Genomic DNA, 24,887 nt, shown 5'->3' with positions numbered 1-24,887 from the left:
GCTGACGGCGGCGGCGGCTCCCGCAGGTGCAGCACGCCAGCAAGCAGATCGCCGCGGACAAGCAGTACAAGGGCATCGTGGACTGCGTGGTGCGCATCCCGCGGGAGCAGGGCGTGCTCTCCTTCTGGCGCGGCAACCTGGCCAATGTGATCAGGTACTTCCCCACCCAGGCGCTCAACTTTGCCTTCAAAGACAAATACAAGCAGATCTTCCTGGGCGGCGTTGACAAAAGGACCCAGTTCTGGCGTTACTTTGCGGGTAACCTGGCGTCCGGGGGCGCCGCCGGCGCCACCTCCCTGTGTTTCGTCTACCCCCTTGACTTTGCCCGAACCCGCCTGGCCGCTGACGTGGGTAAAGTGGGGGCTGACCGAGAGTTCAGTGGGCTCGGTGACTGCCTGCTCAAAATCTTCCGCTCGGATGGCCTTAGGGGCCTTTACCAAGGCTTCAATGTATCCGTCCAAGGCATCATTATCTACAGAGCTGCCTACTTTGGCATCTACGACACTGCAAAGGGTAGGTGGACTCAAATTAAATTGAAATAGAGATGCTGGACTGCAGCAGATCTGTAACGTATTTCAGCATGTACTGCTGGCTCACCTAGTGTCCTCATGCAAAATCTTCTCTCCGCTAGGCATGCTTCCTGACCCAAAGAACACCCACATCGTCGTCAGCTGGATGATTGCTCAGACAGTCACTGCTGTCGCTGGCTTGACCTCCTATCCTTTCGATACGGTTCGTCGCCGCATGATGATGCAGTCTGGGCGTAAAGGAAGTAAGTTGCTGCTCCTTGTGTAGGGAAGTGTAGGGCATCCCTGAAGAAACCACTAGTGGTAGACTTCAGACAAAAGCAGAATGGTTTTGCTTTCAGGAAGACTTGTAGGTATCCCCTCTACTTACAAACAGTACAGCATGAGAGGGGCTGCAGAAGCATAGGTAGATGTTAGGCAGGAGGAACAAATGGATCAGTCCACTCTGAACTGCTGTAAGGTTGCATGCACAAGTAAGACTTCTATCAATAGGCAGTAACAGCAAAATTTGCCCAAGGATGTTGCAAACTAGTGTCTCTTGGCCAAGAAGTTTCTCATTGCACAGCCAGCCAGGCCATGCCTGCAATAGGTACTGGGTCTGGAGGTGTTGGTGTCTAGCATCCTGCTTGAACAGGTCCTTCCAGTGTCTCTTAGGGGTGATGCAGCTGCAGCATATATCCTGGGACAATATCCTCTGGTGCGATAATACTGGAGAGTGCAAGTCAAGAAACAAGATTTACCTGAGGCTGGCAGATGCATTAGGCCATTTCTCATTTGAATTTGAGGGTCATGGGCATCAGGCTCCTAACAATCTCTGTCTCCTGCAGCTGACATAATGTACACCGGTACGATTGACTGCTGGCGGAAGATTGCCCGTGATGAGGGTTCCAAAGCATTTTTTAAAGGTGCTTGGTCGAATGTACTCCGAGGAATGGGTGGTGCTTTTGTCCTAGTCCTGTACGACGAAATCAAGAAGTACACATAAGTTATTAACTGTTATGAACTGGCATGTTGTATTATGTAATCTATGACCATTCATGGACTGTATCAAAACTGTCTAGTTACTAAACGGTGGCAACTGGTATTTATGCAGGATGGCCTGGGGCAGGGGTGTGACTGCCTGCTCTGTCTTCACGGAGTCATTCCCCTGATGGGACTCAAACATGGTTTCTATTTCAATCATTCCAGCTTAAAGAGTATGAAGAAATAAAAATCTGAAACTAACTTCCGTTGTCTTGTGCTTGTTCTCCCAGCAGCTGCAGTGAGAGGGCTCTGCACAGTGATTGTAGAGAAGGTAGGATCCATCCTACATGCCTTGCTCACTGCCAGCTAGGCAAATGTAATGCTGCCTGCCAAGAAAGCTGTGTGCTATTGCCTCCTAATGGAGGCTTAACAGTAAATGCTGGAATCAGGACTGGGAGCTCTGATGCGCTTCTTCCAACTGTCCTTGCCAGAGCCCCCCAGTAACTAGAGGTGATGTACTGGCCATACCGGTGCCTACCTTTGGCCTAACTGCTCCCAGGTACTGATGCAACCTCGCCCTTCCAGCTGAGCTAAACCCCTGAGAGACTAGAGAAATGTCTAAGGAGTATTTGCTGTTGTCTGGAAGAGCAAGGAGCTGGGATTGTGCGCTCTAGCTTAGAAAGTGAGCTACCTACTCAGGCATGTTAGAACCTAGCCAGAGAAAATAAGTGCAGGTAATTGCTACTGTTCTGTAAATCCCCGGCTGGCCTTACCCGTATGCAAGGTGTTGGGCTGCCCAGATGCAGTAGCTGAGCAGATAGCTGGTTTCTGCGTCCATGCTGGTCTTAACTAGGCAAGGAGCCAGGTCTCTGGGAGCTGAGCTCTCCCAGTCTTGAATGTGTGTGTGTGTGTGGGGGGGGGAATTCCTTCGTGCCACTGGAGCAATTTGGGGAAAATACTGCAAGCCTTGACAAAGTGGGTGGTTTGGCTTTTATCCAGGCTACTCCATGGCTCTGGGAGCTGCCTGAGTAAAGCTGTTCGGTGCCTGTCTGAGGTGGGTGAGTGGAGGTTCTCCTGGGCCTGGCTCTCTGACCCTCCTTACGGCCTCCACTCCTTTGAATAATCCGCTCTGGCTGCTCAGTCTTGTTTGAAGTAGCCTGAAGCTGAAACTGAGCTCAACCACTCTTTGAGGCGGACAGCGAGCACTTGGGTTGCAAAGGGTGGTCGTTGCTTTTGTTACTGAAATCAGCCCCAGGTGAGCTAGACATGAGAGCACAGCACTGTCTGACGCAGCCAAGGCTGCATAGTCCGGTCTGCATGGACAGACATCTGCGCCCCTCCTGGGAGATGGTCTTGTTGGTCAGTGCCACTGTTGGTTTGGGGGCTCTGCAGGTGGCTGAGGGGCTGTGAATCCACCTTCCTCTGCTGCGCAAAGTGCCCTCAGTGACACTAGTGGGTGCCAGACGGGTTGCCCTGGCCAGGCACCCCCACCTCGACCACGCCGTTGAGCTGAGAGCCTTTGGTGCTTTCGTGCAGCCCTCGGGCTCATGCGGCATTAAACCCTCTGCTACCTGCAGCAAGAATAAAAGGGCTGAAAGTTTCCCAGCGAGAAGCAGAGCAAAGGCAGCACATCTGGGATGGCTGCTCGCTGGGATGCTGCCACCTTGTCACCCTTGTCTGGGAGCCCCTCCCTGCTACCCAAGTACAGGTTAATTAATTCAGGGTTCTTTGCTCTTACTGCCTTCAGCTGCTGAGCTCTCCTGAATTGCAAAGGCCTTCCCGAAATGCTGCTGATTGCACCGTGAGGGGCTTTCTTACCTGGCAGGGGATGCTGCCTGCTGCTGGCTGGGTGAGGATGATGAGGGTAAGTGCATGCGCTCTCTCTGCAGGTTGTGGTGGGTGAGGGAGCGTTGAGCCAGGCTCAAAACCTGGCTCTAAAACAGTTGAGCCAGGGCACCGAGGGGGCTCAGACCCACTGCTCTCCGCCAGGCAGTGGCCAGGAGAGGAGGGTCTCCCTGCGTGCTCTCTCCTGCATCGCTAAAGCAGCAGTGCTACAAAAGAAATCCACACACATGCCCCCCCCCACCCCACGCTGTGCAACCCGCTCCGCACTGAACAAACCGAGCGAGTGCTGCATGGAGCATGCTAGTGACTGCGTTTGGGGCTCGGGAACCAGCCTGATGTACGTACCTACTTTACGGAGCTTTTTTGTTTTGTTTTATTTGTTTGCTTTTTAGCTCTGGTGTGTGGGAGCCATGGGGCAGAGCTAGGCCTGGGTTTCCTCTCTGCCTCGCCTTGGCTGGGCAGCCATCCCCTGGCCTGGGCCTCTGGGGCTCACTGGGGATTTAGCCTTCCCCTCCCGGGAACTCTTCAGGGAGCAGCTTTAGCTGCAAAAGCAGGCTCATGAGTTCACTTCAGGCTTGAGGCTTCATGAGTTTTGCCTGCGAGCCTGAGAGCACATTATAAAAGGGTTAAGGGGACTGGTTTGGCCACGGCCAGGCAGCAAGCTGAAAACTGCTCCTCCAACGTGAGTGTTTTGTTCGCTGCGCTGTGCTGCCCCAGGGGTGGCAGGATCCCGGGGGAAGGGGGAATTTTGTTTTTAAACAGAATTTTTCTGTGCAAAATGGTGAAAATCTATGTTGCGTTTTACCTCAAAGGGGCTGTGCCAGGTCCAGGCGTATCTGCCCCTTTGCTGCCTGTTAAGGGATTAGCAAATTCCGATGACGCTGGTTTGCTCTCGCTGTGCGCACTGGCCCTCTTGGCAGCCCGGCTGCTGTAAATCGTGGGCTGACGAGCTGTTGATGCAGCAGGGCTGCGCACGGGATCGCATTAAATATTTGTGGTGGCTCAGGCAGGTGGCGAGCGGTGCCAAGCGCCTGGGAGAGCTGGGTTCGTGCCAGCTCCGTCTCTGTTGCGTTCGCTCCAGGCACTGTGAGACGTCAGCCCTTCGGGCAGTAGTAGTGGTTTTAAAGGGCTTTTTTGCTGTGTGTAGCTCACCAGGGATTCTCCCAGGGAAACACGAGGCCTGCTGCATGTGTCAGCCCTGGTGGCAGGGGCATCCTTCCTTGGCTGCCTTTCATGGAAGTAATGCACAGGCTCCAGAGGACTGAAAATCCCCTGAGCTAATTAACGCCCTGGAAAAGTATCTAACAAAGTGCACCAAGACGGCAAAGGGGGTTGGGGATGGCATTGCAGCCAGAGCGGGGGACCCCAGTTCAGGCGGGCAGTCGGCAGCAGTGAAACCAAACTCTCCGGGGTCCCGCTCCAGCCCTGGCCTTGTCGCTGCCCGAGTACTAAACGCAATCAGCAGCGTGTGCAGAGTTCAACCACCCACCGCGGTGTCTGCACCAGCGCTCACCTTGCTCACCGCAGAGGTGAACAAGCCTTGCAGCCCCGTTACCCCGGAGAGTGCTGATCCGACAGGCTGCGGCATCCCCCCCCTGCTGCCCCATCCTACTGCCCAAGGAGGGGACAGCAGGGGTGGGGAGCATGGTTTCCCATGCACACAAATCATTAATTAATGCCCTGAAGCTAATAACAGAGCCACAGCAGTCATTGAAAGGTTTATTATGTCCAAACGATATATTCATTTACAAGCAGGAATGTACTACAATGCACAAACTCTTACTTTAATAGTTACTGGAGGCCATACTTGTGAATAATAAAGTAGATGGACTTTCACAGGGTAAGAAGAAAGCAATCTCTGTCTAATTCCCCAAATCCCAGCTAATTCTGGGGAAACTGGATTCTCGTTTTGGACAATTATTTCCAGCATGAAAGTGATGATGCTGAAGTTACCTGGTGGTTTCATGCCCCCTCCTTTACCTAGCTTCTAGCCCGCCTGGCTTGACTTTTTGCTGAGCAACAGCCAGCTGTAAACGAGGCCCCTCCACGGAGGGCCTTGGCAGGCTCCTTGCAGCTTGCTCGGCTCAGCTCAGCAGCGCTCCTCTTTCACCGCTGAAGGAGTGGGCAAAGGGCTCTGCCAGTGTTTAACACGCTCCTGAGAGGGACTGTGCCGACTGCCCACAGCTGCTGCGGTCACCAATGCGCACAGGTAGCTGCTGCGGTCACCAATGCACACAGGTAGCTGCTGCAACATGTTTCTGCCTGTGCACCACGCCTGGCCTGCACACAGGGCTGGCGTCACCATGCTGAGCTGGCGCCGCTCTGTGTGCATGTGATGAGGCTTCAGCACAGCTGTACTGACCCTCAGGACACTAGTAACCAGCCCAGAGCTCAGGCAGAGCAGGTGAAAGGTTTATGCCAGCTTCTGAGCAAGTTCCAGGGTTGCTACATCTGGACCACTGCGACAGCATTAGCTGGGGGGGGGGGGGGGGGGGGGGCGGGGCAGGAAGGAGGCTGTTGTACTGCTCTCCAAGGACACCTACAGTTTTCGTAGGTGAGTTCCAATTCACTGCTACTACTCTTATTTAGCACTTAAAAACTATGTGCGTTTTACAGGTTAGGAGGAACAAGGCAGTTTTGCAACACGCAAAATTATTCTGACACGGTAATTGAGGCTGTGCTGTTCTGTGGCTCTGGGAAACTGGACTGGGCGATCCAACTGAAAGAAACATGTACTTCTGGTAAGACCGGCCATGTTGGCATTATTTTTGGAATAGATCTCCTCTCCTACTTTTAATTCCTTTGTTACCCTGCTTATTCCAGCTCAGGACAAATTCTTATGTATGTAATAGTCCTCCTTTGGTTTGAACACTGTTTCACGTTATCCAGTTGCTACCAGGGTGTTAGAAACTGCAGAATGACTAGTTGTATTTATTATTATAGGACACTCTACTCTAAACTAAGGATTTCAACTAGAAGCTCCTGCTTTCTATTGCTATAGTCAGATAACATCTTTTAATTCATTTACATCTAGAAATTAAAAATCTAAGTTGATTGCGCTAGATCTCACATGGTAAGAAATATGTACTTAATGTTTTATATAAGATGCTCCGTACCAAAGGTGTTTCGGCCACAAACTGCATACCTAGACCATATTAAAAAGATCTAAGAGATGGTTATCTCCACAAAATCCTTCCTCCCCTTTCTGACTAAGTCCATCACTGAGACAAATTAGGCAGATCTCTATTTACAAAACTGAAAAACACTTGCTGTATATGGTATTCTAAAAGCCAAAAAGAAAAAGTGCTTTTGCTGTGCTGTACTGTTAACATTGCCTCAAGGCTTGCAATTTGCAGCTGAAGTTGTAAATGGTGGCTGGTAACAGCTACTTTGGACAACTTGTACTGAGCTGTGCATTTATCAGGCTTTCTTTGTGCTTTATCAGTCTAACTGCACTGAAGTTCCTAGCCACATTTCAGCTGGAGCCGTATGTGTTTTTGCTCCTAACCTTAGCTATAACCCTAACCGTAAAGCTAAACCTTACCCTAACTGTTAGTTGAGCCTTAGCCCAAGACCTGCAGCCATAGTGGTATTCAGCAGGTTCTCAGGCGTTTCCTTGGGCAGCCTGGCTCCAACTGGAGCACTGGCTTTGCCACTCCTCCAACGCCAGCCCTTAGCCTGAGCCCAAGGTCTAGCAAGAACCTGGTGTCCGTGTGTGTATGCACGTGTGGTTAGACTCGGTACCAGTGCCAGCAGCACACACAAACTGTTTAGCTTTGGTGTCTCTGGAGAAAGCTGCTAGTCATATTTTCCTGGACTGAGCTTTTGTTCCAGATGTTACTTGAAGCAGGACTATGGTTCACCCTTTATGACAACTGCAGACTAAGTACAAGTCTGCCTCCCAGTGGACCTCAAACTGTACAAAACCTGTTTTCAAATTCCAAAGCTATTCTCTATCTTTGGCTCCTGCTTGGAAAAGAATTTCCTGATTTTTACAGAGAAATTTCAATACAGGTATGTTAGCTACGAAGTACATCTCCCAGTTCCAAAAGAACAGGCAGCTGAATTCGTCAGTATTTTGCATATAAATGATGTCTGTCTGCTGCCTTTCCTCTGAGTCCAGGGAGATGCACTGCCTTGCGTGGCAGGAAGACAAAGCTCAAGGTTATTCTGGGTTTGGGTAGCTCCCAACAAGAACCGTGAGGCCCTCACGTGGCTGCACTGCGTTACCACATCAGGAAAAGGAGCACACTCCGTTGGATGGAGTTGTACCCACTTATTTCTCTTGTCCTTCCCAAGTATTACACACAACCTTACAATCACTTAACTGACAAACCTCTGGCAATAAGCTTCAGATTAGTGCAAGATCAGCCCTAAACAAGATCAGCACTGCCTCGTATTCACTCGAACACATGCTTACCGAGGCCAACACTAAATCAGCATGCTGACCTCTGCTTTCCAGAGCTGACATATACATACCAGCCTGCCAGCTCTGGAAGAGAGTTGCCCTTCTCTTTTACACCTTATTTTGCCAAAGAAAGGACACACCCTTAGTTTAAGCAGACCTTAGTTCTCCAGTTAGTTAATTTATAAAGGCAGACAGAAAGTCTTTACTGATTATAGGAACTTCTTTCATAAGCACTGTGGGGGATGCTTCATCTTGTACATTGCTCACAGATTATTTGGGGATAGTTGGTAAAATAATAAAAAAAAACCATGGAAATGTGTTTTAGTTCAAACCTGTAATATGTCATTTAATTCCAAGTACAGAAACATGGACTGTAGAGTCCATTAGACTGTGAGAGATACAAAGCAAAACTACTCTTGCCCAAACAAGGAGGTACAATGGAGTCTTAATGTTGTTCAGGCCTTCCTTTAATGGTCAGTGCATTCAAAGGTTAGTTCAGAAATTAAGCTATATTTTAATTTAAATGATCTCCAGTTTTATCAGTAAAGTTTCAGACTACATAGCTGTACTCATTAATGGCCTAATACCTAGGCAGTTTTTGTTTTCGGTATTTTAAAGTAGGGTTGGATTTCACATTCTTGTATCTGCCAGGTAGCTGTTGGTGTAATTGTGGAATTCTGTAAAATTTACTGCTTTCTGTTGTTCAGTAGGAGCTAAGACTTAGAAAGCTACTGCCAAGCCTAAACTGCTACCTCTGCCAGCCTGTCTGTTGACCAGGGTGAGGAGTGTGACTCCTAAACCTTGCATCTAAGTTGCTCCAGCCTGTGCTGAAATGGCAGATCTCTCAGGGTGTACTGCATGATTTGGACACACTTAAAACAACAGAAAGAACAGGCACATAGCTTGCTTCTTTAAGGATTTCCTTGTTGCATAGTTGACCTGTTGCTCTAATACATTTATGGAAATTTTACACGCATCTGAAAATTATTAAAACAATAGGACAAGTATCTAAAGGTACACTGACCCCACACAGACACCCAGTAAAGCATTTCCCCCAAACTAAGTGTTCTGACTGGAACACTTTGGCATAACACCGGGTATGTAAAAAAACTGCAGTTTCAGAGAATTTTCCAGTGATATTTCAGTTATTACAATATCAGAGCATCACCCTACTAGGGAGAGACTTGATCTCCAAGCTGTTTGCAGTGCATTGCTCTGTAATACTGTCTGTTATTTCTGCTATGCTGACAGAGCCACAAGAGTTCCTGGTAGTTTTCTCCCATCTCCAAATACTCAGCGACATGCAGCATTTCATTTGAACTGGTTATCGATCAGGGTTCCTTTCATCTTGGCTTTCTTGGCTTCCAGCTCAGCCTGATTAATAAAATTAAGACAGAATGAAATAATGTCTGGGAATGTTTCTTTTCAGTGTTCAGTAAGGTCTGGTCTTATAGGACCACAGGAAGCTTTTCACACTAGGAACAAGAGCAGCTCAAGTTCTTTACTGACTCGCTCCTCCCCTGTGGTGCCAAAAGGGGAGCACCTTTCAAGTTACGAAAAGCCTAAGACTAACTACACAGGAGACAGTTTCATCCTCACGCAGGAGCTGCAAGTTTTCCTCCCTCTACTGTCCTGTCACAGCAGGTAGGATCAGCTGTGATGTGCTTGCCATTTAATCTTCAAGTGCCCCAGAGCTGGCAGATCCTCCACTACGGCATTAGTTCCCACTAATGCTCACAGCAAAGACCTGCTCTGGTAAGCAGGCTTGAGAGCACAGCATTGGGGTGCTGTAGGGGGGGGCAGTGCCTCAGCACGGTTCTCCCCTTCCACTTTTGCTGTCTGACAGGTCCTGGAGAGTCTCCCTGTAAAAGTTCTGCTGGCTGCTCCTTCGTTAGCTCAATAGGTAGTTGTGTATGATTTTAAGCTCAGGAGGACCAGAGGAACACCTCAGTATAACCTGTAAAGGAAAAATGGTCCTCACAAAGCTACAGGTTACCTATGACTGTACCATGACCTCTCTATACTCTGATACGCTCAGTCTGAGTTGCAAGATAACTTCTGTTTACAAAGCCAAGAGATCTCAGGCATGTGTATTCAACAGTGAAGGAAACACTCACCAACTCCTGTAGCCTTCTTTTGCTCATTCCTTTGCGTTCCAGTTGCTTCTCAATCACTTTTGCATTCTGTGCATAGGAGTCTGCAATCTCCCTCTGAAACACACACAGTGTCACTTTGCAACAGTAAACCCAAGATTGGCAGCATCTCATCCAACTGGTGAGGTAATCATCAGCTCTGATCCAGCTGCCCAACTCAGATCTGACTGGCAGTGAGGGCAGAGAAAACTCACCGCTTCAATCTCTTCCTCCTCTTCATCAATTGTGGAGACTGTGACCGAACTGAACTTGCCCATGTCTTTGGTTCGTTTGGTCATCATCACCTGCATGAGAAGCAGAGTATTTTGTTAGACTCTGGGAACAGTTGAGTCACTATGTGCTCCCCACCCCAAAGCTTTTAAGGCCTCTGTACAAGTCATTAAGATTACATGAACTCCATGGGTGGCACAGCAGAATCAACCCTAGTGACTTCCATGCTCAAAGCTGTCATTATCAGGAACAAACTCATCTACATTTTGAGAATCACGTGCTTGGTAACACAGACCCAGAGGTGAATATCAACCTGACCTATTTACAAATGGAAACCTTCTGGTTTCCCAGAGCCTAAAGATCAGACAAAGTACAGATTTCCAAATTTATTTTGATTTCATTTAGTCCTAGGACTCCAAGTTCCTGTGGCCTCTGTTAAGGAAGACTAAAGGCACACATGGAGAATACAGAGCTGAGTTATCTAATTACAGACCCTTTTCCTCCCCCAAATAAGGTGATTTTATCCACTGCACCTTTTTGAAAAGCAGAGACAGCTTTGTTACTGCTCTAAAGGAGAATACCTTTTTGGGAGGCTCTTGTTTCTGAGTATATATGTTTGTTTTCCCAAAGCCCTGGCCAAACTTGACCACAGCACCATCAACAATGAAAGTCACTGGGGCATTTTTCTGTTGGTGTTGATAAAAGAGCAGCAGTCCACACCTGAAAACAGAAAACAGAAGTTGTGAGAAAACCCAGATTCCCATAACTACCTAACAGATGGACTCTAGAAATTACTAACAAAAATCACCACCATCATGTTCCTGTTCTTGCAGCAATTAAGGGTTGAAAGATACTTCAAAAGGTTGAAGCTTTTTACAAAAGCACGTTATACCAGAATAAATCATCAGCTATTAAAAATTAGTTAGTTACTTCTGATTTTGATTATGCTAGTGTTCTTATTTTCCTTTGCATTCAGTGGCACATGCTTAGCTCATCCCTGTTTTCCTAGGTCACAAAAATAAGTAACACAATAAAATAGTGCTGTATAGATATGACAGGAAGTGTCAAATAATATTCTAATTTTAGATTTGACATGAATCAAGGTTACAAAACACTATAACAGATCCTTCTCAGGAGGAGAAGGTTAGTTTAGTTTCTACTAAACTAACTAAAACTGGGATAAAAATGCTATTTCTAAGGAGGTAGAGCAAATCAAGGAGGATTAAGAAAGGGAAAAAAACGTAAACAACCACGCACAAATATTGATTTCTGCCATGTTACGACTACTACCTCTGTAGTCACTTACTTGCCACATTTCTTTCTGTACTGTCGCTCTATACCTTCTGGCCTGGGGAAGAGAGAGCGAAACCATTTTAAGAGAAGTGCACAAGCACCAGACATAACCACTTGGCTATAAAAGGAAGCAACTCTAGCAGGGTAGTAAAATGAAGGCCAGGATGTTCACCTTTCCCAGATTATGAATGGGCTTTGAATGATCACAGCTTTCACAGACTCACAGAATGGTTGAGGTTGGACGGGACCTCTGGAGATCATCTAGTCCACCCCCCCTGCTCAAGCAGGGTCACCTAGAGCGTGTTAGATAGGATCATGTCCAGGCAGGTTTCGAACATCTCCAGAGAAGGAGACTCCACAACCTCTCTGGGCAACCTGTCCCAGTGCTCTGTCACTCTCACAGTAAATAAGTTCTTCCTTATATTCAGGCAGAACTTCCTGTGTTCCAGTTTGTGCCCATTGCCTCTTGTCCTGTTGTTGGACACCACCGAAAAAGAGTCTGGCCCCCATCCCCTTGACCCCCCCCCCCCCAAGGTATTTGTAGACATTGGTAAGATTCCCCTCTCAGTCTTCTCTCCTCCAGGCTGAGCAGGCCCAGCACTTGTAGCCTTTCCTCATAGCAGAGATGCTCCAGTGCCTTAATCATCTTTGTGGCCCTACACTGGACTCTCTCCAGTAGTTCCATTGTTACAACCTCTCCATTTGGGATAACAAGGCAAACGGACACACCAGATGGGGAGAACAAACAGGGCAGACACTGGGGAAGACGAGAGGTGCAATCCTTAGCAGAGAGGTGCCATAAACCTCAAGATCCTTCACCAGCCCTCATTAACCCCTATTACAACAGCGCCCTTCCTCAGCCTCAGCACAAGTGCGTGCCGCTGACCCGGGTACCGGCCCACCTCCGCAGGTAGACGCTCTCCTCCTCCTCGGCGTTGCAGAACTTGTGGGCGTGCTTGGCGGCGTCGATCACCCGGGCGCGGTCCCGCGGCCGCATGGGCAGCTTCTCCAGCTGGCAGTCTGCGGGGACAGGGCGGGCCGGCGCCGCTCAGGCCTGGGCCGCTCCGGCGGCGCCTCCCCGGCCCCGAGCGCCTCGCTCGGCCTGACGGGCCGCGCCGCGGAGCTAACAACGGCCGCCGCGCCCCCCCCCCCGCGCGCTAACGGCCGCCACCCCCCTGCCCCGCTGAGGGGAAGGGCGCCGCGAAGGGGCAGCGGCGCGGCTCACCCAGCACCAGCACCATCTGCCCGCAGAGGCAGTAGTAGACGTGCAGCGGCTTCTCCCCATCGTCGTACTCCTCGCGGTCGCGGGTGTCGGAGCACACCACCGAGCGCGACACCACCTTCGGCATGGCGCCGCCCGGCAGCACCGCCCCGGCGGGCGGAGCCGCCCCTCCGTCACGGGGCGGGGAAACTGCCAAGTGCCAATAAACCCTGGCACCGGGGCACCCGTTCCCCCAGAGCCAGCGGGTGGCATCGACGGGCTGGGGCCGTTTCTCCGGAAATCGGGAGGCACAGGGCACTCCACAGTCTTCGGCGCTGAAGGAGCTAAGTGAGCCCCGGATCCCCTTTCTAACCCCAAGACCGTGCTGCCTGACTGCATGTTGAAAGCAAAGCAGATCAGCTGAATTCAAACCTTAAGTAATTTCTCTTAAAGCAACAAATAAACTAGACTCATCTGGGCCTGAACTCAGCACAAAGGCACTCCAAGTTGTGTGGAATGGAAAAACAGCTAATTTCCTCTCAAATAGCTCCATTCAACTTTGTCCAGACTTTCAGTCATCTGCAGATGAATAGCGATTCAAGTACCCGAACACAGGAAACGGAACAAAATTTCTTTGACAAAAATCAGTAGCTCATCTGTTTATTATCATACAATCTGAGTAAAAGTAGGAAAAGTCAAGACTTTTTTTTTCAGTGCAGCCAAGCAGGCAATATTTTCAATGTCTGATGAGATTTATCAGATTCTTTCTCCTACCTTAAAACTTCTGTTAACAGTAGTCTTCCTTCCCATGTCTTCTCCCCACACAACTATATTACATAAATCACAAATGTGGATACATGACAAAAATAGGCTATGCGGCCTACCCAGTCTATTCTAGGCAGCAGCAGAGAGAAATTCTTTACTCTCAAAGACTATAGGAAAGGTAGGAGAAAGATTTTCTCTTAGAAGACTCAGCAAGTGCGGAAAAGGTACCATTCAGGTGAAAGAGCAAAAAGATCTCCCTTTATTGTAATTATCAGTCAAGATATTAAGAATTTCTGATTTTCCCGCACTAGTACCAAGTCTTAATGGAGGGTGGATGTTGGCCCATAAACAATTTAATATAAAACAGAAGATGACACATGGAAACTTTTAGAAGGAACACTTAAGTGTGACTAAATGAATCATAATAAACCATGGGTTCAAGAGATACATAAAGTTACATACTGCCCCCCCCCCGAAAATACAAAACAAACCAGCAAAAGCTGTCTGCATTTACCACTGTTTTGCCATCGGAAGAAGTTCAGGCAGCAAGCTAGCTGCTACAACAGCCGTTACGGCAGTGCTACTTCCAGGAGCATCGCAGCGCCAAGCCTGCAGCCTCCTTCCAGCGACACGACGCTACGGGCGATGCAGCCCAACGTCCTGCTATCAGCACAAAAGCCCCCCGGGGCCCTCCTCTGCAGCAGCTCTCCTTTTACATAACAGACCAGCTGGTGCTTCAGGTACACACAGCACGCTGGAGCAGGTGCTGCGCCGGCACGGGTATTCGGGCGGCGCGGGGAGCACAGCGGCCTCAGGGGCGCCCGGCACCAGCCTGGCCGCCCCCGCCGCTGACCCTCCCGCGCGCAGCAGCTTGCTGAGGCGATGTTTTAAGGAGCAAACGGCGCACGGTCACTATTCGCTCCACCGCTGCCCCTCTAGTCCCACAACCGCGGCTCCTGCTTCCACGCTACCCTCGACCGCACTCCGACCACTCCCTGCCCCCGCCGCCATTTTCCGTGCTGAGTGGCGCCCGGGGGCGGGCCCGCCGCAGCCCGCCCGTTCCATCAGCAGCGCTGCCGCGGGGGGGGGAACGTGCGGCGCAGCTCTGGGGAGGCAAGGCAGCCTGCCCTCTTCCCATGACGTCAGGGGGCCCATTCCGCCTCCGGCTGCCCTCATCCGCGGCAGGTGGTGGTACAATCCCCGGTGCCTTAGGCCCCGCCCCTCGCCCCCTCCGCCGCGGTGGTAGAGGCGGCTCAGCGACATCCGGCTCCGCCCCCCCGCGGCAGTTGGTACAGCCCGGGATCGCCCGGCAGCAGTGCAGGAGTGAGCGCAGCGCGCGGCCTCCCCCCGCGCTGGCCCAGTGGTAGCGGCCGCGATCGCTCCTATTCTCCAGCGCCGCTGCTCCCCCAGTCGGAGCTCGCTGCCGCCGCCGTCCCTAGGCGCCGCGTCTCTCCGATAGTGTATGAGTGATTTATAACCCTGCGCCCGCCATGTCCACTCCGGCCCGTAGGCGCCTCATGCGGGACTTCAAGAGGTATCGATGCCGCTGGCCGAGGGGAAAGGGAAGGGCGGGCGGGAGGAGGAAGAAGGGCTCCGCTCCGCCGGGGGAGGAGGGGGCCAGCACAACATGGCGGCAGGGTAGGGCGCGCTCCGCTGATTGCGTAGCAGCGGGCCACGCCGCCTGGCAGCGGGTTACGCTGTTTGCGCAGGGGCGTGTAGCTACCTGCCCGGGTTACGCCAAGTACGCAGGGTCGGGGGCGGGGGGGGGCGGCTGTTGCCGTGGGGCGGGGGCGCCGGGCCAGGGCCGGGCGCCTGAGCCCTCCGTGTGCCCCGCAGGCTGCAGGAGGATCCCCCGGCCGGCGTGAGCGGGGCCCCCTCCGAAAACAACATCATGGTATGGAACGCCGTCATCTTCGGGTGAGTGGGGCCGGGGGCGGCGGGGCGGGCGCGGGGGCGAGCCGAGCCGAGGCGCCGCGGGGTAACGCTGTGCTCTGCTTCTTCCCTCCTCTAGGCCCGAGGGGACCCCCTTCGAGGACGGTAAGTGCGGCCGGAGGGCTGCGCTGCTGCTCGGGCCTCTCGGTAAAGGGTAGCTTGGCGCGGCCTGGGCAGGGCCCCGCTATGCACCCGGCAACAGGTGTGGGCCTGGGGTGGAGAAGGGACCAGTGCGGGGCTGCCTGGCAGGGCTCTGTCATGGGAGCCTGCCTGTGTGCAGCACCCGCAGCTTAAGTGAATCTCCTTCCTTCCCTACTTGTAAAACGTGGGATAGCTGCTGCCTTGATTTACAAAATCAAGTAAATTAGCCTGTAGACCTTGATTTATGAAAATATGCAAATTAGCTTGTAGAGGCTTGTTCATACTCACTAAATTAGGTACTCAGTCTTATCTAATGCTCTGTTTTAAGGATGTCAGGAGCTTTTTTTTGTTGTTGAATTCTGAATTGTGTTTTTAGAGGTACATAGTTGGAGCACTATCAAAAATCTGGTACCAATCTATTGTCATTATGAATGATTTATCTTGAGTTTTATCTTTTTTGATGCTGAAAATGATTTACAAGCAAGTTCCAGTGTGAGTCAGGTAACAAGGAAATGGACTGGGTATTTGAGGAAGTTCAGAACAGAAGTTTCTCTTTTTGCCATCTACTTTACTCTGCTACAGTCAGTATCCTTCAGGGTTACTATTTGTACAATGCTTATTTTTGTCTGGCTTACTCTTTCATAGTTCCACTGATGCTGTATGAATGTTTTGGCATCTTTTTAAAAACTTGTTAGACACAAAATACTGTCTAACTGAAATCAGTATTTTTTAATATACTTTTGGTGCAGAGCTATAATTAATCCTACATCTTGTCATGACTCATGACAAAAGTATAGGAAAAGCTCTTTAACTCTTAAGTTGTTCTTGACTGACTCCTTTGCCTCTGTTTATTCTTAGAGATAGTACCTGTAGGCAGGCCTGCAAATTCTGGGTCTTTTGAATACTTTAAATATTTCTGGGCCAAGACTTCTTAAGTATGTGACTATAAAATAAATTTGCAGTAGGTGCTGCTTCAGAAGTCTTAATGTGATTTGGAATTTGAGTATTCTCTAAAAAATATCACAGAAGTGGCACAAATGTCTTCTATAATCTCATCTTGGAATCTTAAGAGGACTTCCTTAAACTTCTGTGAGGGTTGCTAGAGCTGCCTGGGTTCTTGGTACACAGCCACTAATAGAGTGATTTGCTCTTTGGAGGCCTTCTCCATCCAGTAAATTGCAGGTTGTTTCTATGTTCAGTCACTTCCAGTTCAGCATGAGATAAACAGATACATAGTAAGGACTTTCTTCCATATGTATCTGTTTATTTACTGGAGACTGCTTCTGGTGCCCTGACATATTGATTGTGTCTGTGGCTTTCCATTATGGGCAGTACAGTGCCTTTATCTCAGATACTTAGAGCCTCTTGCACATAGAGCAGTTTGAAGTTTAAACTGATCCTTGTGTTGGCTACAGTTATCCTACTGCTTTCTTGCTTTAATAGTGTAATCTTGGTGTCTGATGGATTGCTCCTTTCATAGCAAAGTGTGTGTGTTTTCACAGCACATACTCAGGAAAAAAGATATGTTTTGTGCTGCAGGATATACTTATCTCCTTTTCCCTGGCACATATCTTACATTGTGCTAGATAACAAAATACTAAGTGGTGGCTAGAGATATGGATGTAGTGGTCTCTGTGTGCTTTTTTCTTCTTAACTGAGAGAACTAATGGTGGCACAGTTTAGATGCAGTTTTACCTTAGTGTGGATAAAATGAAATGACCTTTTATTTCACAGTATTGCGATGCTAGTTTGGGCTTGTTTTGTAACTGTGAATCAAAGCCCACCATGTGAATCAAAGGTGCAATAGAGTTCTGTAATCCTTCCCATAAAGCCTTTTCAGGGCTTAGTTCTTCAAAGCTCACTTTATATTTTGTTTTTGGGCTCTGTCACTTCCTAGTGATACTGTTAGCCTTCAAATATCTGTGCTTGTGTGAAAGTAGCCCATGAAAATTTTGTACTTAAACTAGAGCTAAAGTAATGCCAACACAGTGAAAATTACAGTTTGTCCGCCTTGCTCTGATGAGACCCTTCTTGAATCTCAAGTTCTAAAGTTTCTGGTTTCTTAGGTTTGTCTGAAGTGAAAATCCGAAGTTCTTTCCCCCCCAGCCCCGACTTGCTGTGCTGGCTTACTTGTTCAATGATGCTAACAAACTCTTTCCCTCCACCCTCAAACTTTAGAGGGGATTTTCACAACTCAGTATGCAGGCTGACCCTGCCTAGGAGCAAGTACTAATTTAGGTCAGCAGCATGTAACTTCCATCTTCTGGCTTAAGGCAGTTTTATTGTAGATGTCTGCAGTAGGATCCTGGGGATATTTGTGCTATGCTTTTACTGTATTTCTAAGATTTTTATGTTGTGTGGTATTGAAGGTGATATAGTGCTCTCACTGCGATGGAAGCCCAGGCTCTCCCAGTCCCTCAGGTTTGTTTCCCTGAAACTGGGTTGTGATACTGTGGTTAATGTAAGATTCCCAGTTTAGAGAGAGTTAGGAAACCTAGGTGTTACTGTATTGTCATCGTGCAGCAGGTCTGAACAGAGAAAGCAGTGCGCTTGCCCTCTGTATGGTTTCTTCCTTGCTTAAGGAATGTGGATTTTGTATCCTCATGCTGGAGAGGAAGGACTTGACTCTGCTTTATAACACTGGACTTGAGGGGGGGCCAGTCTTGCTCCCTGCAGCTAGAAGGGTGAGGCTGGGATGTTCTGGCATGCTCTGGGCAGGGGTTATACAGACCAGCCCACAAGTCATGGGGAAGCCTCCCTTTTAGCGATACTGAAGTCTCAAACCCTAAGATAGAAGCAGCAGAGGTACAAGATAAGTGCAAGACAGAAAAGAGAATGCTCTTGTAGTATCAAGTGTTAACTATCATGACAGTGAATGCTATGCTTTTTGTTTTAAAATTGGCTGACTAGGGTAAGTAAGTTGAAAGGATCACCAATCGAAAGCTATATATAGCTTGTGGGCACTGAAGGCTCATCCTCCCTGTTCTGTGTCGTGGCACCTGTGTGTCGTGGCACCTGTTTTGCTTGCATAGGCTTTAGATGCGAGTGACCTGAAGTTTGGTTCAGTGAAGCTCTGGAATTGTCCTTCAAGAAAGCTAGATGACAAGATGCTTGGGCACTGTGGGAGCTCTTGAGAAGAACCATTCCTACTCTGGGTCTTGGCTTGGGAATCTGACAACCTAGTTACTCCAGCTGGAAACTGTCTAGCTACTCATTCAGGTCTGTGTTGAAAGTAATGTACTGTCCCTAGTGGGACAGAGGGCTTCCCTTTTTCTCAGTAGCTTTTCTAAGGCCAGACTCTGCTTGATACTACCTTTTGGCCATCTTCTCTCTCCTCCTCTGCTCCTGCTTCAGTCAGTGTTCTGGAACAACTTTCATTTTCTCAAGTGTGCTTGTTGACCTCTATTTGATGGTTTGTACTCAGTTTTCAGCCTGCTGCTTGCATAGTCACTCTTCCACAGGAAAAAAAAAAAGTGTCTGCTTTAGTGCCTCATAGAGGAGGATCCTGAGCCCAGGACTAGGGCAGAGAGAGCTGGTGAGTTCTCTAAGCATCTGATTCTGCAGTGCTGATATTGCCTGTGCTTGTCACCATGTAGGGAAGGAAGGGTAGTCTTAAACTGATTGCGTGCAGCTGGCAGAAGTTGTTACTAAACTCTCCAGTGTTGGCTTTCAAGCTGATCTAAAAGGACCAAGTCTCAGACCTGCCTCTGTATTAGTCAGAGTAAGACTTGAAAGCAACGCTGCAGACTTCCATCAAATTGAATGATTTTAGTGCACAGACTTTGCTTGATCAGTAAGCTACACTATCCTTGTTTGCTTTACAGTGAGATGGCATGCTGCTCTTATGTGGTGTTAGGCTAGTAATAAACAACTAGCATACAAAGCTTAGTTTTAGGCTGTTTTAGAGCTTTCTGTACAGCAGTGGAAAGCCTCAACATCTGTGCTCTGTTTCTTGCATGTACTGGAATGTCAAAGCAAGGCCTTTATTTCTTACAACTCAACACTGTAGTTTATCTGCTTATAAAGAAAACTGTCCCCGAAAACATGATTTCATGAAGGGAAAGGGGTTAAAAAAATCTGTTTTTTGGCCACCAGTCTGTTTTCTGGCACATGTTTGCCAGTGAAACGAGGGAATACCTTAAATTAGACAAGTGCTGGAAAACTTTCTGACAATACCAAGGAATGATGAGCTTTATATTTGTACCCCTGAGTTCTAATTTAGGCATGGCATATGAGGTGGGGGGGGCATTGTCCTTCTTCATGAAAGAAGGCATCTTCCCCCCCCCCCCCCATTATTGCTTTGTGGCAGTTCTTACAGCTGTTCCTATAAGGTACTTTCCCTTTACAGGGAGGTATTTGTAGGACGGTACTTCAAACATTCTGTCCCTAGAGTATTAGAATATAAAGCATCCCAGATGCTTTTATACTGTTTCCTGGCTGGGTGACTCTGAGGCGACAGCATAGTGAACAGCACCTTGATGTTTTGGAGTGTGTATTGTTCTTCAAGTACTGATCTGAATCATTAGCGGTGCTAAGTGCTTGGACCCATATTTCTACAGCCTGCTTGACGGATTCTTTATCCTCAGATTGTCATAGCCTGAGGAGAAGGATTAAAATAACTTACAGTGAAGGTTGTTAACAACATTTGGACTAGAACTTAACTGTACAGTCCTCCTCTGGCCTTTCTCTGAGGAAAAACTAGTTAGTGTGGAATAAATGTTGAGGGTTTTTTTCCTTTTTTTTAAAGTTATCTGATTTGGGTGTTGCTGGTGTTGCTACTCTGCTATGATACTGTCTGATTGCCTCAGAGTTGATGAAACTTTAAAAAATGTAAGTAAGAATAATAGCATATTCCAGTTTGCAGCACTTACTAAATCATGGCCTGTTACATAGGTGCTGTTAAACAAGCACTTGCTTGTTCTACAAAGCACTGGAATTAAACTTTCCAGAAGAGAACTTTGGGGTGGATTTATTTCCTTACATGCGTCTTTTGAGTAGGGCAGTAGTTGCACCAATTAAAAAGTTGCAGAAGAAACTCTTCCAGCAGTGCTACCTAAAACAACAAGAGTTGACTGATTACTCCAGGATCGAGCAATCTGAATTTTGTATCCAGAATGATGTATGAGCATAATTGCACCGGTCTGTACTTACAGAGGGACACAATTTGTTTATCCATCGTGTAAATTTATTCCAAATAAAATGTTACTTATCTCTCTTTCAACTCCAGGAACTTTCAAACTTACAATAGAATTCACAGAAGAATATCCAAATAAGCCACCTACTGTTAGATTTGTCTCTAAAATGTTTCATCCAAATGGTAAGTACTTGCATAATGCTTTTTTTTAATATATTAATATATATATATATATATATATATACACACACATACATATATATATATATTTTATATGGGTGTGTGTATATATGTATCTTTCCATAGCTTTGTAGAAAAAGGTTATTGTTTTAAAAGCTTTCACTGACTAATAAGCTAGTAAAATTCCAGTGTGGTTCTGTATAGGTTCTGTGAGGATAGATATGTGATCAGTGTTTAGACTTTAAATGAAAGGGGAAGTCAAAGAGGCTTCTTAGCTTACAGGTGTTACAGCAGAGTATTGATCATATTCTTTCCTCTCTCAGCTGTCTGTTAAACCTGACAGAAGAATACTTTGCACTTGTTTCAATAGCAGATGTGGTTTTTTTGTACATACATAAACATATATATTTCATAACACTTCTGAATGTAGTGATCTTTAAAAACAAACAAAAATGACTGCCTCTAAGAACTTTATAGATGGCATACTTTGAAATGCAGTACTGGTTTCCAGCTGCAGGTGGTGATAATTAGATCACTTCATTAATCACCTCCCTTGGTAATTAAAGGTTGGAAATGTACTCCTTGTCACCAAACATATTGGCTTTGTGAAGAAATTCCTGAAACTTTCCAATGTAGCAAGTAAGCACTTACGGGTTAAGCTGAGTAGAGGGAAGAAAGGGCAAGTTCTTCTAGAGCTTGTCCTTAAAAGAAAGTTGACTGGACATGTTGTTTTTTTTTTTTTTTTTTAGATACTTTATGGGGAAGCCTTCTATGTAAACAGCTTTTTGCTATTTTTCTGTTTGTTTTCTGTGTAGGTACCATAACTTAGGTTTTTGCCTTAAATCTATTCGTACTGGTTTCATCCTTTCCATGGCCGTAGTTAGTCTCACAGAGAAGCCTGACCTTTAAATTCAGCCCCTGACTATTTTTCAATATATCTCAGGCAGCTACCAGTGACAGGCCTCATTTGTTCCTACCTACAGTGTTGGCTTTCAGTCAGTCAAACTGACTTTTTTTTGGTGTTAGTAAACAGGTTTTCAAGAGCAGGTAATGGTAGGAAGAACTGAGTAGTTCTGCAACTTCTGTTTTAAGCCATTCTTCTTGAACCTTTTCTAGTCTATGCAGATGGTAGTATATGTCTGGATATTCTTCAGAATCGTTGGAGTCCTACTTATGATGTCTCCTCCATCTTAACATCCATACAGGTAAAGAGATAACTCTGCATGAAAAGGCAGAATTAGATTAGGATGTTTTGACAAACAGCTCATAAGAAGCAGGGTTTTTTCCTTCTGATAACAAAGATCAAAGTGTAGCTGCTATGCTGGCTGAAGTATGAATACTTACCAGATGTAAATTGACTGGACTTATTAAGGTGGTCATTGAAGGCTCACATCTAATGATTGCACTGCTTCGATCTTGCCGTTTGGCTGTCAATTAAAACATGTTCACTAGACTGTTAAGAGTAAGATGAAGAGAAAAAGCTTCTGGTAACTTAAAACCAGAATAATACAACCGTTAGTTTAAACCTTAGTCTTAAGGATTTATCATATATATTTAGATGAACTGGTATACTCTTATCAGTATGGATACTTTAAAGAATGTTGGACTTAAACATGCTGCAAATACTTTTTAAGTGCCTAAGAATCTCCTTCTCTCTTTGCACAGTCTCTATTGGATGAGCCAAATCCTAACAGTCCAGCAAACAGCCAGGCAGCTCAGCTATACCAAGAGAATAAGCGGGAATACGAAAAACGGGTTTCTGCAATAGTAGAACAGAGTTGGCGTGATTGTTGACCCAGGATGATGCAAATGAACACTCTGGTGATGAGGAAAATCATATATGAAGTGTCTGAGTCATCTTCCTCCTCCTAGCATCACTGCATTTACTTTGAAAGCAGAATAGCTGTTGTGCTGTTGCCACCCTCCCTTGCTGAAGCTTCTTTTCCTTGGACATCAGAAAGCACCCACTTTGAAGTCAAATGTACTGTACTTGGGTTACTTGCAAAAGAATTACTGATGCTGAATTCATTTCTGTGGTCCCTCTCCAGTCTTAGGGCAGTATTGTGCATTTCTGTAGTGTACACTAAGCTTTTAAGTGTAATTGTGTTATACACAGTGATGCTTATGTGTAGCTTGACAAAAGGGATGTTTATATACATACTTTTTTTAACTGATATTACTAAAGTGCTGATCTGTCCAGGCTGGTCATTTACCTCCTCTATTGGTTTAGACCCCACTGCATTTGTAAGTAGTGAGTAAAGAAACACCTTCTTGTTTCCCATCTATACTGGTTTATCAACTCCTTACCCATGGAAACTTCTTAAACTCCAAAATTGATTCCAGTTGAGCTGAGCAGTAAGACCATGGGATGCTAGTCACTTCTGCACTTAGCGTGCAAGATTTATGTATAGCTATACATAAATCACTACAGTTATGGTACTTTGATCTTTGCTTAGGGTGAGAAACAACCCCCCCTTTTTTTTTTAATTTTAAATAGCATGTTAAAGCACATGCCCATAGAGATTGCTTCAGGAAGTTTCTATAGTCCTGTCACTGAGGCATTACAGGACAAAACCAGGTAGAGCTGTGGTACTCTGAGTAAAAGACCTTCCAAATTAAGGAAGAAGTAAAACCTAAAGTGTTCCAAAGGTGGAATAACTTTTAGTGTCTTTCTCCCTCCCTCCCCTTATCTTTATCTGCAAAAGATAAGTTTGTTGGGATCCAACTTTGCTTCTTGGAAGTCTGAATAAAAAAGTATGGGGTAGGCACTAGAGTCTCTGCAGTTCCTGCTCTTTGTAGATTACTCTGTGGTTTGTGTGAGCTACTGCTGTATGCTTCAGTTATTTTCCTTCAATTTTATGAAAGTATTTTTTCAGCCCTAAAAAAAACATTTGTAAGTCCAGACTCACTTTTTTTGTAAGGCTAAGTTTGTACATTTGGATACAGTACCTTAAGCAGCAACAGCGTGGGATGAGACCTACAATTGTGTTGTCCACTGTTCCAGTGTCTTGTGTGCACATTGGTCTGTTAGTTGAGAAGTATAACTTTGCACAAGTAACCCATGTAAGAAACTGTACATTTTTCAAAACTTGTAAATAAAGTGTAACCTTAAATGCTTATTGTATAAATAGGCAAGAGATGTATAACTGTGGTTATTTTAACTTGGATGGTAGACAGCTTAAAAAGGTATCTTCAGGCATTAAGTGCCCTGTAACTGTTTAAGGCAGGATTGGGAAATCCTTCCTTCCAGGTGGGTGGTGGTGTAGCTGGGGCAAGCTATAGTCTGTGTCTGTGTGTGTGTAAAATCATTCCAAAGCCTGAAGGTGGCTTGGGGGATGGGGAGGGGGGGAGGAAGGAAGGAAAGGCTGAGACAATGATGCGGTGGCACTGGTATGGCTTGGATACATAGCAGATGCAGGTATCATTTCTACTTCCCTCCTATCCTATGCTTTAAGATGACTGGTGCTTAACAGGAGGTGGTACCGCCCCCTAACTCTACTACAAGGGTAGAAGCCACCACAGCCTTTAAAGTGCGACCTGTTCCTTTATTGCTGAAGGCCTGCGAACAGGCTCTGGGAGACTTGCGGCCAGCACAGGTTTTTACCCTTGAAGACTTGCCTAAGTTATACTTGCTCCTTTTCCTCAAGGACAGAGTGTTTCAATTGGTGGCTCATAACAGCTGCTTATATCACCCACAAAAAAAAGCTGACTACAGGAGCTTGGTGCTGTGGCTAGGCTTAACCTCAAGACAGCACAGAGCACTCCTAGTTCAAGCGATTACCTTTCTCGTTCCTTACGGACGCCCTGGGCAAGGGTCCACCCGTGCAGCTAGTCCTCCGGTTCCAGCCCACCTCGAGCGCTCAGGTGCACACACAGGTTACAGTCCAGCACTGGGCCTTCCGGCAGCAACCTCCGCCCAAGGTCTGCATTGCTACAAAGGACTGAAAGGCAACAAAACACTTCGGCTCTTACCCATTTCCCCTGTGCCATGTTACTATTCCTGCACGTTATTACAAACTAGCCTTTCTCAATGAACTGATCCTAGCAGCACAGGAAGGACTTAGCATCGATCCCTCCATTTTTATATATCTGCTAACAGCTACCAAAAAAAAAAAAAAAAAAAAAAAAGGAGTGG

General features: G+C 47.1%; 3 protein-coding genes and 1 long non-coding RNA gene across 6 annotated transcripts in view; 2 read left to right on the top strand and 2 right to left on the bottom strand.

Annotated features, from left to right (window-relative positions):
* The window catches only part of SLC25A5 (solute carrier family 25 member 5), a 2,834-nt gene extending 1,083 nt beyond the window's left edge, over positions 1–1,751 (top strand). Inside the window, exons 2-4 of the mRNA XM_085319719.1 lie at positions 6–513; positions 632–772; positions 1,355–1,751. Of these exons, the coding sequence (XP_085175845.1) occupies positions 6–513; positions 632–772; positions 1,355–1,512 (807 nt within the window). The 3' untranslated portion in view covers positions 1,513–1,751. The remainder of the gene's footprint in view (positions 1–5; positions 514–631; positions 773–1,354) is intronic.
* A 6,311-nt stretch (positions 1,752–8,062) lies between these two features.
* Positions 8,063–12,790, bottom strand: STEEP1 (STING1 ER exit protein 1). The gene is made up of 7 exons (XM_085319801.1): positions 12,625–12,790; positions 12,302–12,419; positions 11,413–11,454; positions 10,688–10,826; positions 10,091–10,180; positions 9,861–9,953; positions 8,063–9,117 (listed from the first exon to the last, which is right to left on the bottom strand). Exons 1-7 carry the CDS (start codon positions 12,746–12,748, stop codon positions 9,055–9,057), a joined length of 669 nt encoding a protein of 222 aa, XP_085175927.1. The 5' UTR covers positions 12,749–12,790; the 3' UTR covers positions 8,063–9,054.
* A 1,847-nt stretch (positions 12,791–14,637) lies between these two features.
* On the top strand, positions 14,638–23,898 carry UBE2A (ubiquitin conjugating enzyme E2 A). 2 transcript variants are annotated; one of them, XM_085319779.1, is made up of 6 exons: positions 14,639–14,899; positions 15,202–15,282; positions 15,377–15,402; positions 20,666–20,755; positions 21,869–21,957; positions 22,418–23,898. In XM_085319779.1, the coding sequence occupies exons 1-6, from the start codon at positions 14,856–14,858 to the stop codon at positions 22,544–22,546; spliced, it is 459 nt and encodes a 152-aa protein (XP_085175905.1). In that variant the 5' UTR covers positions 14,639–14,855; the 3' UTR covers positions 22,547–23,898. The 2 variants fall into 2 exon arrangements, with proteins under 2 accessions (XP_085175907.1, XP_085175905.1); XM_085319781.1 differs by lacking the exon at positions 15,202–15,282 and having other exon boundaries at positions 14,638–14,899.
* Positions 21,479–24,876, bottom strand: LOC146587356 (uncharacterized). 2 transcript variants are annotated; one of them, XR_014897669.1, is made up of 3 exons: positions 24,534–24,876; positions 22,097–22,205; positions 21,479–21,971 (listed from the first exon to the last, which is right to left on the bottom strand). It is a non-coding gene; the product is annotated as an uncharacterized LOC146587356 (long non-coding RNA). The 2 variants fall into 2 exon arrangements; XR_014897668.1 differs by lacking the exon at positions 24,534–24,876 and having other exon boundaries at positions 22,097–22,420.
* Positions 24,877–24,887: the final 11 nt, after the last annotated feature.

The sequence above is a fragment of the Rhea americana genome, unplaced genomic scaffold (genome assembly GCF_003343005.1).
Source record: "Rhea americana isolate MKP2758 unplaced genomic scaffold, rheAme1 scaffold_6, whole genome shotgun sequence".
Classification (NCBI taxonomy): Eukaryota; Metazoa; Chordata; class Aves; order Rheiformes; family Rheidae; genus Rhea; species Rhea americana.
The sequence above is the reverse complement of the archived record's forward strand: the minus strand, read 5'-3'. Positions and strand labels throughout refer to the sequence as shown.

What these genes read in the sequence shown, in the direction of transcription:
- UBE2A (XM_085319779.1), top strand. Translation starts at nt 14,856, where the DNA reads ATGTCCACTCCGGCCCGTAGGCGCCTCATGCGGGACTTCAAGAG. An exon ending in TGGAACGCCGTCATCTTCGG is followed by an intron (nt 15,283 to 15,376) that starts GTGAGTGGGGCC and finishes TCCCTCCTCTAG; the next exon opens with GCCCGAGGGGACCCCCTTCG. An exon ending in GGGGACCCCCTTCGAGGACG is followed by an intron (nt 15,403 to 20,665) that starts GTAAGTGCGGCC and finishes TTTCAACTCCAG; the next exon opens with GAACTTTCAAACTTACAATA.
- STEEP1 (XM_085319801.1), bottom strand. Translation starts at nt 12,748, where the DNA reads ATGCCGAAGGTGGTGTCGCGCTCGGTGGTGTGCTCCGACACCCGCGAC. An exon ending in GCAGATGGTGCTGGTGCTGG is followed by an intron (nt 12,420 to 12,624) that starts GTGAGCCGCGCC and finishes CTGTCCCCGCAG; the next exon opens with ACTGCCAGCTGGAGAAGCTG. An exon ending in AGGAGGAAGAGATTGAAGCG is followed by an intron (nt 9,954 to 10,090) that starts GTGAGTTTTCTC and finishes TGTGTGTTTCAG; the next exon opens with AGGGAGATTGCAGACTCCTA.